Source organism: Apis cerana, linkage group LG3, assembly GCF_029169275.1.
Source record: "Apis cerana isolate GH-2021 linkage group LG3, AcerK_1.0, whole genome shotgun sequence".
NCBI classification, from domain to species: Eukaryota; Metazoa; Arthropoda; class Insecta; order Hymenoptera; family Apidae; genus Apis; species Apis cerana.
Window position 1 is genome coordinate 7,489,052 of NC_083854.1, and position 15,156 is coordinate 7,504,207.

The 15,156-nt window shown below is 43.0% G+C and overlaps 1 protein-coding gene across 11 annotated transcripts in view; it reads right to left on the reverse strand.

The window, feature by feature from the left end:
- The window catches only part of LOC107998190 (protein gustavus), a 215,902-nt gene that overhangs the window by 108,468 nt on the left and 92,278 nt on the right, over positions 1–15,156 (reverse strand). Inside the window, exons 1-2 of one of the 11 annotated variants that reach the window (XM_062072601.1) lie at positions 4,618–4,755; positions 4,370–4,552 (exon numbers count right to left, since the gene is read on the reverse strand). The exons of 8 other annotated variants lie outside the window; for them this stretch is intronic. In XM_062072601.1, the coding sequence (XP_061928585.1) occupies positions 4,370–4,552; positions 4,618–4,664 (230 nt within the window). In that variant the 5' untranslated portion in view covers positions 4,665–4,755. 2 more of the 11 variants (XM_062072603.1, XM_062072605.1) reach the window with 2 other exon arrangements.

A 15,156-nucleotide genomic window follows, 5' to 3' on the forward strand; every position in this document is an offset into this window, starting at 1 on the left:
GTGCCAAAACGATTCGAGAAACGGTCTCTTTCGACAATTCGAATTTCTAAATGGAGTCGGAAGCTCCATTTGAGGATCTTTTTTCCTTTCCATCCGTTCTGAAAAACTAACAGTATTGGTCCAGCAGAGGCAATGAAGCAGAAACGAACGCTCTCTCAAGGAGGAATCGGCGTTTCTTTCGATAAACTTCGTTCCAATCGTCTCATTGCCAACAAGTGCGTACAAGTGACATTTTTAAAATGAGTATAATTCCTTTGGGGCACGCTAACATTCTCTTTTCCGCTCACCGTTGGCGAGAGTGAGGGAATTGGAAGATCATTTATCTTGCATAACCTTTCGATGAATTTCTAATTACGACATAATAAAACGCCAATAAGAAATGTCGAGTGAAAGAAATTTGCGTGCAAAGAATCCCGATCACGAGTCACGCGCGTTTATTAATGGCACCTAAGGTTACGAAACAGGTAAATCTTTAAAAAAAAAATCGTTAAAAAAGAAAAGAAAAAACGTCTTTTAACGTTGCAATTAGCGTAATTGCACAGCTGTTATCGTTACACCAATGACAACGAGCCCGTAAGCATAAAAACGTAACGTAGTTGGAATGCGTATTACGATATTACTCTCTATCTTTTCCAATCCGCGATGATATAACATTGTTTCGTTGTCCATTTCAATTCTGCAATCTCTAAAAATTCACTAGATACATCCAGATAGAATATCACCAAAATGGAGCCCCAACATTAATTCAAATACCTCTACTTATTCCTTCGCCCATCGATCCATCCTATCCTCTCTCAATTTTCAAAAAAACGTTCGCGCGAAAAGCAACAAATTTTGTTCACCGAGAGTGAAAAGCCGTTCCGTTCCATTTCGTTTACCAAGAGGGCGACGCCGAGAGAGGCGCAACGATATCACGGCGGTGATTTACGCCGAGGTCTCGCCTCGATTAGATACATTTTTATCTCGGGATCTAAGCAAGCCGGCCCATTGCCAACCACGGCAGACCCGCGGTGCCAGGGTGAAGATTCATGAGGCGTAATTTTCCAGCGCGATTGCGGTGCGCGACCGTTGCGGAGGAAATTCTAATTTTTCAGGGACACCTTCCGTGCGCCATGAAAACGGAGGAAGAAGGGGTCGGTCAGACGCGCCGCTATCGTCGCCGCCGTTCCGTTGAAATTGCAACGTTCACGAAAGCGGCGGCCCGACCGTTATCGATCCCTTCCAACCGCGTTACGTGTCGTACACGTTTGCCCACGCGTACGCGCGTACGTGCTCGTTATCGCCCTCCTCGAGCGAGCGACACTTTATCTGGATAAACGGCGAGCGAAAGGGGAGGGAGGGGATAAACAGGCGGCTCGATATCGCGACTCTATAACGCGAAACGACGATCTTTCTCCCTTAATCGAGACCGGTTTACTCTTATTGCAAAGGGGGTGAATCCCTCGTCGATTCATCATTATGTGCGAATCGACATCGTGCAAAATTTATTTATCTGTTCATTCTTTGCTTGAGCATCGTTCGAATCGAGAAAAGACAAGATGATGTTTAATCAGGTGTGTGATTCTCGATGCCTCGCTCGTGAATTCTCGGTGTGAATTCGCCAGGGATGCGCTCGTTTGTTCATTTCGTTCGAATTGTTTAATTGGATTTCGCGTCAGGAGGATCTCTTCAAAGCTATCAAATTTTTCCGTGCCAAGGATCGTAAAAGATTTCCGCAAGTACGAGGAAATTGATCCGTTGAGTAGTCGCGCACAGTGGAACAAGTTTGCCATGGCCAGACAAGAGAAACCGCGAGCTATAAGGATTGGAGAGAAGGAATCTTTGAGGACGAGAGAAGTACCGATTACTTGATACCTTTACCTTCAATTATTTCGATACACCGAACCGTTCGAATTTTTTTTCTATTTCATTCTGGATTCCGAAATTACAGCCACATTTTTGTTTGATAACAAGGCAAAAATTACAGTATTTGACAGACGCAGGTAACGGAATCGCAGGTAACAATACAGGAGAAATACAGGAAATACGGGATTTTATTTTAAGGATGGGATGCTTTTCTCCAGATCGATAGTAAAAACTTAAAAAAAGCATCGCTGATAGGTCGAAGCTTCGGGGAGCTTTTAAGGCCAGTTGCCAGCTCAGCTGCCGGAAATGGTTTACCGTGAACGGTCAGCGAAATCCTTCGCCATCGCTTTTTCCATCTTCCCCTTCTCGCCGTAGAGAAGAGAATCCTTCGTGCATTCCTTAACGGGAGGATGAAGTACAACGGATACAAGATTTTCCAAACTGAGGAAATTTTATCCGCTTCAAATTTTGTTTAAACGCGAATTCCCAACGAATTACACTCTCTTATAAACTTATCACTTTTTAAATTAAAATTCTCATGTACATCTTCTTCCCCGTTTTATATATATATTTATTCAAAAACGGGAGAAGCTAATGATATTCCTCGTGCAATCCATTTTTCGTAAAATCGACGAACGACATGTATTTGATTGCGAAGAAAAAAACTTGGAAAACATATTCGCTTCACAGTTCATTTTCCCTGATAAAAAGGAAAAAAAAACACACACACTTTAATTGCTACTTCAAGTCAAACTACCGTTCTAGCCTATCACTACCTGACCATTAAACCTGACGTTCGAAATTGCAAAGGAGTTATTAACACCTTCAAAAAAACTAGCTTATTATTAATAAACATGATGGGCGCGTGAAAAATCTTTTAAATAAAAAAGAAGAAGGAGGAGGAGGAGAAGAGAAAGAAACAAGAGAGGACAAGAGAGCGTGACCGACATCGATATTCGCGCAATGGAAACGTGTTTAGCGGGAATATGATTTTGCGCGCTCAAGATCGCCGAGACAAACGGGTCGATTAATATTCCGGTCAGCTCACGGCGCAAAGGACAGTCGGGAAAGGATCACTCCACTTTTCAAGTCCGGTTGGAAAGAAACTGTTGGCCGGAGCGGAGTTCAGTGTCCGGAGCAGCGGGAGGTCGAGGAACGAACGAGCGAAGAAATCTGTCGACGCCGGGGCGAGCGCAGCAGGCGTCGTCGACTTAGTTTTTTTTCTTTTCCTTTTTTTCTTTTCCCCCGGTGCAACAAGCATCGCGGCATGGGAGCATCGAATTTTCATGCCTCTCTTTCATTTTTCCCCCCCGATTTTCGATTCCTCGAGACGAAACGACGGAAACGACGGACGACGTCGTATAACTCGTTACCTTCTCGAAGTCCAGAATAAATTTTACGCTATTAGGAAATTTCTAAAATCTTTTATCGATTTTAATACCGAAATTTAATGGAGTCGAATTTATGAATTAAAAAAAATGATTTAAGAATGAGGAACGTGTTAAATTTGTTTCTTTAGTAACTTTTCGTGCTCTTTCTCCCATAATGATAATCCCTATTTGGATATATTTACGTATAATAAGTTCTCCTTACGAAGAGAGATGGACGATTATTTGTTAAACTGAAATTCTTAAGGAACGAAATTGAATCGGCAAGGAACGTGTACAAAATTGTGTGCTAATCCGCCATTGTGTCAACACCTGTTCGTATCGAATTTCGAGGTGACGACGAAATGTTTCTGTCGCGGAAGAATGGACAAGGGTGTGACCCGAGACGCCAAAGGGGTTGTTTAACATCGATCCCGCCAAGAGGCCAGGAGGTTTAAGAGTGCAAATTTTTACAATCGAATTTAAACCGCTTCGAATCGCCATCGAATCCGAATAGTAATCGAGAATAAGGGAAGACGGATTGATTGGGAAAGCAGAAAAATTGAAGAGCTGGCAGGAAGAAGAAGAGGAAGGGAGCGGTAGGCTAATAACAAGAGAAGATCGGATAAAAAGAAAAGAGCACGGCTGCGAAACTGCATCTCGCCTTCACCCAGCTGCCTAGCCAATCAGAAACGGCCTTGGTCGGTTTTGCTCTTCTGTCGGCGGCGGGAGTATCGATCTTTCTCTTTGGGCCGGAAAAATGGGCGAAAAACGAGTGAAACGTTGAAAAATTACGATCTCCTCAGATTCGTTGAACCGACGCATGAAAAATCCCGTCCTTCCATCCGATAACCCACAGAGAATCGAAGCCCTACGCCGGTACCATTTCTACAAAACCATCACTGCCCTCGTTACCTTCGAAATACCAACGGAAAATAGGTACAATCCTCGTACAATCCTGATTGCAAACGTTCTCCGATCCAAATTTGTCCTCCAATCCCAGAACCGAGACCTAATCACGGAAAGCAAACGAAACAAAGGATGGCAGGGAGCGGGGAGGAGAGAATATCGGTGTCGGTGAGCACACAAGGATGATAATTTCGACGACAAGAGAGCAGGCAGAGCGGTAAATAACGTAGGAGCGAAACGAGGCTCACCTTGTTTCCATAGCAGGCACAGTGGCGAGATTGGCGCGCTGCGAGCTGCCAGAGGCGCACGGAAGAGGATAGTCGGACGGCTGGAGGAACGGGGCAGGATGGTGTCTTCGAGGCGTGACCGTTGGCTGTAAGTGTCGGCGGCGGCGACGCTGTCGATGGCGACGCTGATACCGATGATGTTGCCTGTGATGATGATGATGGTGATGGTGGTGGTGTTGTTGGTGATGATGATGATGCTGAAGCGGTACCTGGATCCTGTGGATCGTCGTGCCGGCCACCCTCCAGCAGAGAACATACGGGACCGCGTAATCGGGTTTCACCTGTACCACGGGCACCACCCGGTACTCGACTCCACGTGGATGAAACGACACCGATCGACCGTTATCCTCGCTGGATCCGTGCGCCAGGAGGCGAGTCTCTCCACGGAGGACGTTGTAATCGCGACAGCCAAGGTCACGGGGTAACATGTCACGAGGACATCCCCACGGGCCAGCAACTACCGCCCCCCGCTTCGTTTCGTCATCCTTGATGACTGTCGTTCCGAAGCAAAGGTAAAAGAAAAACAAAAACTTTACACCTCCCCTCTTTGCGAGCTTTTTTCGCTCCTTTCACTCGCGATCCCAAACCTCCTCCCCCGACTCACAACGGTGATTCGGCGATAATCTTCGTTCGGTCAAAATCGATAAGATCGAGACGACGATCGTTGTACACCACTCTTTTTCCTCTCTCTTTTTCCTTTCCTCCACAAAGCACAGTGCTGTTATTCTGGTCCAATCCGTATCGCCAGGACGTGTGGTCGCCGGGACTTGATCAGGGAACAGCGTCGCGGTCCCGCGAATGCAAGCGGCGGCGCTCGACGAAAGCCGGCAAGAGGAAGATGGAGCGAAGAAGCATGATGTTCCGTGTGTCGCGTGGCGAGGAGGTTTCCGTTCGAGGAGAGGGCGTCGTGATGGCCGGCGACACTCCCTTTCTCGCGGCCGCGACCTTACATCGACTCGTGCGCGGAAGCGGGCGAGAGCGAACGAGAACGAACCCAACGAACGAACGGACGTGGAACGAAAGCCGGGAGAGGAAGGAACGCAGCCCCCCTAGGAGGATCCGCGCCGCGCCACGAATTTCAAACGGCGATGCGCGCGCGCACCTTTGTCGCGCGCTCGTGCCACCGGCACTCGAGGCTGCGCGCAAAAAGAAACCACCGCGTCGCCGTCGCCGTCGTCGCCGTTGTCTTCGATCACGAGCCTCCTCGCCGTCGTCGCGTAGTCGTCGATCATGCTTCATATGATCGAACATTGTGCGCGATGGGATAATTCTCCTTTCATCTCGCGGGATTCTTGGAAATTCTTTTTTTCTTTTTTTTTAATTAGTGAAAAAATTGGAAAAAAAGAAAAGAAACGTGATGGGCGAGCCGTAGTCGAGAGGATTTTGAATTTGATTGTGCGCGATGGAATTTTTTGGATTCCTAAGAATTCCTTTCTTTTTTTTTTTAGTTATTATCGAGTAGAAAAAATAAAAGTAGCGAAAAGATCGTGATGGATATCATCGTCTATGCGATCTTTGCGTCGCGTGATTGAATCGAGTCGAAAATTGTGCACGATAGAATAATTTTCTTTCGACCTATGTTGGTGTTTCTAGCAAATGTTTTTTTTTTTTTTAAGAAATGTGATGGATATCGTTGCATTCTGCTCTTACACGTTGACAGGCTTCTCTGCGTCAATCAGATAATCGAATCGCGTAGGATAGAATAATTTTGTTTTGGTCTGCACATTAAAGTTCCCAATAATTCTTCATTTACTTTAAATCATACTATAAGTATCTGGTTTTTTGACAAATTCGGGAAAGAAAAAAAGAAAAAGAATTAACAACAATTCTGACTATGAGGTAGATTAACTATCTCTATAACTACTCGAAAAAGTTAATCCAAGCCATACGCGTGATCCTACGTTACAAAAGGGTTATTAGTTCTGGGATCTTCTGCTAATTACAGTTTAAACATGAGCAAAGATTAACACTGTGATGGCCGGCTGTCACGTATGCGTGATTTCACGGAGTTAGTTGGTTATTGGCCGCTGGTAACCGCGTAAACCGTGATTTCGCTTGGCTATCATTTCGTATAAATTCAGGGATTATATTCGTGAAAATATTAATATATCCTTCCGCGTGTACAAATAAATAATAAATTACATTAATGAAGATGAATAATCAAGACAGCACAAAGTAACTCGCGCCAATTTAATTGCACACAACGATTCTACATTCAAAGTATAACGAAGTCGGAGATTACGCAGAGCAATTCCAACTAACGATCAATGAGAATAACAAAAAAGAAAAAAAAACTTGGAGATAACTTTAACGAGGCTACATATCTGATCCTGCAGAAACACCGGAAAAGTATACACCGCGAAGCGATATACCGATAACTGAAGTTTGCTCGATTTTTCTCCTCACCCATTTCTTCTTCACTCATTCACCAATAATAATATCAGATCGACGATAATAGCATATTAAGCGATACGATTCGAAGACGACACGTGCATGGCATTTTTCAATCAACGGGGCCATAACCTCGGGTATATATCCGAGGCAGCTGTCCAGGCTGAAAAATTTCATCGGAAGGGTCGGAGGAAAAGGGGTGAACGGTCGCGTGGGTGGGTCGTTTACACCTGCCCCTCCCTCTTAACCTCTTTTGCGCACAGGTGGCCGGCTAATACCGTCACGAATCGGTGGACATCGCGACTGGTTCGTGACGAGACACGATTTACGATGCTGCCGCCGTGAAATTCAATCGTCCCCGGTGCCTTCCGACATCAACCGCTTCTTCGAGCGAACAAAAAGTTTACACTTGGTCAAAACCAGAAGAAAATGTACGACGCAGAGAGACGGGGAGACGATATTAGAGCAGGGATTTGAAATTGGGTCACCGTCCATCTTTCGCTCGAGTTCTCGAGACAAGGAGGAGGAGGAGAAAAGTCGAGGGGGAAGAAGGGTAAAAGGCGTCCTTAAGAGGACGCCTCGAGACGACCTTCGTTGAAAATGGATCGATCGCCTCGTTCACCAGCATATCGACAGCCGATCGACCATCTCTCGTTTATTACCGAGACAACAGGCTATTCGCGCGATCCTTCGCCGCATAATCACCCGTTACACCGACGACTAATTGGTAACGAGGGGATCGGCAAGATATCGTGCTCGTGATGGCCTCGATCCTCTCAGGCCTTTCCTTTCAACTGGTGCTTGTGCGGAAAATAGAGAAGGAACGAGAGAGAAAGATGAAATAAGGGATGCAAGGAACGAAGGCCAATTTTCAATTACCGGTCGCAGTGAAATCGCGAGCCTGGCAACCGCTAATTATCGATAACGTTTATGGCAGCGGCTAAGATCGATAAATAAATTTCCACGTTTCCAAAGTCTCGTTTAAACGCTTGCCTCCCTCCCCCTCCAGATATCCTGATATCGGGATAAAACGTTGTCCGGGCGAGGACGACGTATTAATTTTCAATCGAGAATCGATCATCCCCGTCCCCAATCCGAAGTTGTTGGACAAGGTGTGCGAATCGATCGAGTTTTATCGGTGACCGTCGAGAGGGGGGAAGATTCTGGTTCGTTTTGAATTCGCCCGATTGATGGTAAAGGCAGGGGGGAGAATGGTTTACAATGGTTCGTAAAGGGAATTAGATAGATCGGAGGATGCAATTATTCAGACTGTGGTGAGAGCCACTGGTTAAACATCGATGTATTAGATTATGACGAGGCGAGGCGATAGGATCAAACGGGCCGTTTCTATGCATAAGAGTAGAGAGGAGCGTGGGCCGGAATTGTATAGGAAACGGGGGTAATACGATAACGTTTCATGCCCGTGCACGAAACAACCCCGCCACCGGTGCAGTGGTTTATAAGCGAGGAGAAGTTGCGCCGGACTCGTATCGCTCGTTTCAATATTCACGAGAGAATCGAAAGACGTATTGTTGGACGCGGAAGGGTGTGGTGGCGAATAGGGTTGAGCGTCGATACGTATTTATACGAATCCGAGAGGGAAATTCGATAAGGAAGACTCGGCCTGGGATACGATTACTACTCGAACAGAGGTTATCGTGTTTCATTTTTTTTTCTATTTACCAAGTATTCGAGTTATACGAGCTGGTTTCGAATTACGGAACGAATGAAGTTCGAACCACTTTTGATACTCGAAAGAAGAACGTATATATCGTAAGAATAAAGATACAATAATGTACTTACAATTTTTCTTTGTAATTAAAATGCTTATTTTTCGTTTAAAAAGCATCCTTTTTCCAAAGTTTGCACTCCAGATCCAAATTTACGATGCGATAACGTTTATAATCCCATTATTAGACTCGTTTGGCGAAGATTTCTTTCTTTGCCGTAAAAAAAGGTTAAAAGCATTACAGTTGCGCGTAATTATATTATAGCACCGTGAATGATAAGGTAAAGAGTATCATCATCGAGTGGTAGTCGAAGCTTAACTCCTCGTACCGTGAAGCAATTGTGAAATAATTTTTACGTACACATTTTTCTCTTTGGATCGATAACTATACCTCCTCCTTCGATGACAGTCTCTAATCTCGCCATCCTTGAAATTCAGGTCTAGATCGAATCACGGGAGTATGATTGAAAAGAAGAAAAAAGATAAAACGATGATGGAACAGCTGCTGCCTTCGATCGTTTCATGCAAACTCGAGGCGTGTAGCAACGCGCAAATAAGAAGGAACGAGGTGCAGGGATCTGCATGCCCAACACCTCGCCGATACGTGATATCCTTACGAACAAGCTTCTGTTCTTGTCCGACGATGGAAAGCATGCATCCGGACGAGGTAAAACCTGGTGGACGAACAGGCGGTACACGCGGCCAGACGAATACGAAAGCAAAAATATCGTCGCGGGCAAATTCAACGAATTCACACCTTGAGACCCGGCTGTTAGACGTTCTCTGATGAGGCAGACGATATTGACAAGATTTTCGTGATACGTGAGGGATCTGATCTAAAAGTAAGCGAACGATGTGGAATAATAATTTTACGTGGTTATATTTCTAGAATGAAATGGAAGTGAGATTAATTTTTTTAATCGGATATAACGAACAGACGGAAATAAACAGATGGAAAGACAAAGATTCGAATATATGTAGAATGAAATTTTGTAATTCGATCGTTTCTTGAATGTGAAGTCAAGTTCACATTTTTCTTTTCATAATTGTTGATTAGAAGATTCCTTTTTTTTTTTTTTCATCGCAATAACATCTCAATCCTAGGCCTAAAAGATCTCTGAAGCATCGCCCAATTTTCTAAATTCTCCCCATCCAGAGAAGACGCGTCAGGTGTTCTAATTCCACGCCAAAACTCCACCGATAAAACTCCCCTGATGATTACACGATCCCCTTATTTCCTACACGATCTTACGATCTTCGCGAGCCGAATATCGATAGCTCATAGTCAACGCTATTGTTGCTAATTGTTGAAACGCACCGACAAGAGAGAGAAAGCCTATCGACGAATATCTCGAAGAGAAAAAGAGAAGAGGGGGGAAAGAAAAGATTAAAAAAAAAAAAAAAAGAAAACAGGGCAGGGAAGAAAGTTTAGGGTGCGCTCGAAGCCGGCCCTGGGCGTCGCACACGCCACCGCCACCTCCATGCCCCCGTCCTCGTTTCGCCCAAGGGCGGCCAGACTCGTCGAAGTTACCCTCGCGCGACCATTGGTCCCCTGATTCGCATGCGCGCGCTTGAAAACCGCTCCTATTGATCCGCCGACGCGGTTTTCCTCCTCCTCCTCCTCCCCAACCCGCCATTTTCCTCTCTCCCTCTCACCCTCCTTTTTCCCTCGTCACGCTCCATCCCCCTTGTTCCGCGAGAGGAACACTCGCACGCAAGATCCGGCAAGATACGAGCCGGATCTACGCCGGATCCTCCGTGTTCCTCCGTTGTCCATCGTCGTTCCCGCGACATCGGCAACATCTTTTTGTTATATACGTGTTGTTTCTCTCGTTGTTCCCTCTTTTTTACCGGAAGCTTACCCCGCTTACCCTCGGGAGTTTGGGAGGGAGGGGGAGGGGAGGGGAGGAGGATTTACAAAAAAAAAAAAAAAAGAAAAAAAAGAAACGTATATGCACGATATACGAATCCTGCACCGCACCACGTTTGTTCTCTGTGGGGAAATTTTGGTTATTTGGAGAGGGGTAGAGGTTTTCGAAGGGAGGAGAGGAAGATGATGTTCCAATCATGGTTTTGGCGGAGAGAATTATACGATACGACGAGAAGGGATATAAAAGCGGACGGTGAGAATGGTTTACTGGATTTCTGGAGAGAGAATTTTTTCTTTTTTTTTTTTTTTTTTTTTTAATTGAAAGATAACACGGTTTTCTTCTGTGAGGAGGGGAATTTGATTGTGAAGAAGAGAAATTCGTGGAAGATTATCGTAATCCAGGTGAGAAAAAGGTATGGTGAGAATAATTTTCTAAAGGGGGAAAATTTTCCCTGTGAAAATTTTGATATTGAAGGGATATTGTGTTGATATTAATTTCTTATCGAGTCAATTATTGAGTTGATGAAGGAGAATATATACGTATAATTTTTTAACAGAAATTTTTTTTGTTAATGAAATTGTTAATAAAGTTCCCTAAGATTTTTTATCGATTCCTATAATGAATAGAGAATATCTTTGTGTATTAACAATAAAGTAAAGTTGGATTAAAAAAATACTTAATTGAAGAATATAGTTTTGTGAAGAAATCTGTATAACAAAACCTACTCGTTTCTCCAAAAACTAGCTTCTTCTTTTAATTCAAACCTAATATAAACTTGCATAAACCGTAGCTAAATAAAACGTATTGCAAGCCTTATTTGTACAAAGCATCCTCTAATCATGATATATAATCTCGAAAAGATAAGAGGGGGAACAGTGGAATACGATTTTTACGGGATACAATATACGACGATTAATCGAGGGAAAACGTTTCCTTCGAGATAAAATATATACATTTTGGTAAAATACTTTTCATCACTGTTATCTCGATACGACTTCTCCGCTAAATCTACGATAACCACCCACGCAGTGCGGGCTGACTTCTAATAATCGAGTTATCCGTGAACACAATGGTCAAAATGTCAAATGGAAAATAGACAAGCTGCGAGCAATACAATTTCACAGAACATGAACTTATTGCACGATTATTCATCCTGACCAATTTCTAAATGTCTCTTTCGATTGATGGTTACGAATCGAATCGAATGGTTACGATCGTTCATCAAAAAAGAAAAAAAGAAAGAAAGAAAGAAAGAAAGAAAAAAAGAAAGAACCTTCCTCCTTCCTGAAGAGAGAGAAAATTGGCCGTAATTACAGGTGCAAGATCGATATCGTCGAAGCTGGGAAGGAAGCGCGAAAAGGGGGTGGACGAGAAAAGAAAACCAGAGAAATCGCATTACGACTCGAACGAAGGAGAAAGAAATTATTGGGCGAGTTTCTCCTTTGAATCTCGCGGAATCTTCGAGCTTTTTTTGAATTCCGAGACCCCTCCCCCCCTCCTCTTCTTTTTTTTTCGCTTAAACAGTCCGTCATTAAAGACAAATGAAATCACAATTTCCTCCAGGAGTCTTTTGCCCCCTTCCGAACTCTTCTGTAATTATTTCTGCCCTGCGAAGATCTAATTTCCACGGACGGTAATATCGATTAAAGTCGACCTCGCGCGAGCACCCGCCGAGTAAACGAACTTCCACGAAAGAAAATCCTCCCAGCTACACCCTTTTCCTTCGCCCCCCTCCCAGCTTCGTTTTTCTAACCGTTCCCTCCTCTCTCTCTTTATTCGAATATTTCGAAGGGGGAAAGAGGAAAAAAAGGAAGATGTTCGATTTTATGGAAGCGATACTACGACGATGGCTCGAGGCTCCCTCATTTTCGTCATCTCTGATATTTTTCGCATGCAAATTACGGTCGAACAAGCGGCAGCCACTAATTTCGGATGCCTTGGTCGGATGAAAAGATTTATAATATGAGAGGAGGCACGGAGATGCTTATGGAATACTTATAATCGGATTCTTGCGGCCTCGGGAATATCCATCTTTTCGTAACTCGTGTAAACGCGAGGTAAAGTGGTCGCGAAGGAAAGTTACGCGACCTACTGACCTTTTCGACGCCTCGTATTCGTAGAGCTCGTCCCCAAAGTGACTTGACAAAATATAAAATCTGATGACCATCTCGGGAGTGTCTCGATGATGAAAGAAAAGAAAAATGAAGAAAAGAAAGTCTCTCCGATTGGCAAGTTGGTCGTTAGGATTAAAGTCTAAAAAATTAATTTACTTAAAATTTCGAGTGGAATTCGATTACTATTCGTGTAAGAGATCATGTTTCACTTACTTCTATTTATATATCGTGCAAATTGAAAAAAGCAATAATCGTGATAGCTCATCATCATAGGAGAATCATGATAGGATACGACGAGCATCCTATAACTTTTTGATTAAATTATTTAAATGAAAAATTCTAATGTCAAGATTTGATTATACTTGGAGATACGTTTATTTGAAAGTCTGCTCGAATATTATACGTCACTTCGTTTGTATACCTCGTGAATTCGAATCTACTTGAAAGTATTCTCCTTGTTCCGGCAAAGTACAGGTGAAGAGGGGCAACGAAACTTCACGAGTGAGATTCGAACTTCCTCCATCGCGAGTAATCACCCTTCTCGGCAGAACGAGCTCGATAACAAACGAAGACGTCCGTAACTGTAAACTGCGACGCCCGTGATCAAGAATCTCGAGGAGATTCGAGAGAGGAGAGATCAGGGAATCAAAGGGCTGGCCCTCCCCTGTCCAAGGTAAGGAACGATTTTTTTTTTACCACGCAGAAGGAAGAAGAAAAAAGGAAAAGAAAAAGGCGGAAGAGTGTACACGACAGGATGAAGGAGGACAAGCCCGGGTAACGCGATGGATTGAATATTTAAGAGGCACTCCATTCGCGTGGAAAATCGAACGCTGTTCCTCCATTAAGGTGGCTCTACACGAGAAGAAAAATAACGAACTTGAAAAAAGGAATTCGTACGATTTTCTTTTCCACTTTCTCTCTCTCTTTTTCTCTTGGATCTTCTCGTTTTTGTATCTCGAATCGTTCGGTAAAGATAAATAATTTTCGAAAAATAAGAACAACTGGTGATAGATTTGAGACACTTCTTTGCACGTTCGACGAGAAACACAAATCGAATGTAATTGAAAATCTAGAAATTTTGAAAATTTCGATAAATCAAAATTTGTTTTAGAATTTCTCGTATGGTAAAAACGTAGAGAAGATTACGAAGGTTTATACATTGGTACATTTTGCATTGATAAGGGGCATCGAATTTGAGTCGACATATTTTTTTTTCGAGTGTTATGAAATTAAATGACGGAACCGCGATGCATTGTTAACGCGACGAAGTTTGTTTAAATCGTGGCTAACTTTTGAGCCACTTCAACATCGTTAACGAACTCGTGAACGTGTTGGTCTAGAAGTATACACAACATATGTATAAAATGAAAATTGTCAGATCACTTGAAATCCTGTGAATTATTAAATCCTAAATGGGAAAATGTAAGTGCTCGAAATAATATAATTATGAAACTCTCGAAAATCTGCACGGCAGAAATTTAAATTGTAAATTAAGAGCCATTCGAATATCATAGAAAATTCATATATTTTCTATTAGATCATTTAAGAATAAGAATATTTAAAAAATTTGAATCTTTTCGAGAAAATTTTATAAATTCTAACATCTTTTATTACATATTGAATGTGTAAATTTCTCACTTTATGCGGATAATCAGTGTACAGCGTCACGAATTTTTCCAACAAATATGAAAAATAATAAAAAAATTCGAATTTCTTCCCGTTCTTCTTCCATCTTTTAATAAAACACAATGAAAAGCTACGATTAATTTCCAAGCGATCGAATATCACGCAGCGCAACAACATCGATTAATCATTCTAAAATCATGCGAAAAATCTCGAGTAAAACCTTGAAATCGATTGGAAGGATGACGATGCGAACGAAATAAGCCACGGGGATGAATCTGGGAGAGGGGAGGGGAGAGTGGATGATACCATGGCGCATAAAGTATTGGCAAGGGTGAGAATGGCTCGATGCAAAGTAGCTCGGTCTCTCTCGTATAATCTGGCCGCCTTGATATTCTCTCATTTCTCGATTCGCCCTCCGCATCGAAGCCATTGTTATCCGCGCTCTCCTCTCCTTTCCCGCCCCCTCCCTATCTTTTTGTTTTCTTTCTCCTTCCACCCCTCCCCCTTCCAGGATAATCAGGGACCATGTCATTTTTCAAACTGACAAACGGCCGGTATCACGTATATATACTTCTTAATGGAACTCGATAACAGATTTTCGCCACCGATTCAGAAGAATTTTTTCCAATTGCGATGCGAGGAATATTTATTATCCTCGAGAATACCTCGATTTCATTCGCTAGAAGGAAAGAGTTAAGTTTTGAAAGAGATAGGAGGAAAAACTTTCCCTCAAACTCGTTTGTGATTAATGACGAAAGTGGAAAGAGATTTCTTTCTTTCTTTTTTTTTTTTTTTTTTGCTCAACGTGAACAACTTAACAACTTGATAATAAACCGGTAGAATATTTCTTCAATGGAATTTCGAATTTTGCGATTTATTTAATATAATAATAAAAAAGACATGTTACATCCCTTCAGTTTGAAACGCTTCATTGAACGAGGCAAAAGACTTAAATAAACAGCTTTCTACGATACTCTCCATACATTTTGCTCCGAATCTAAATCTCAAACTCGACCC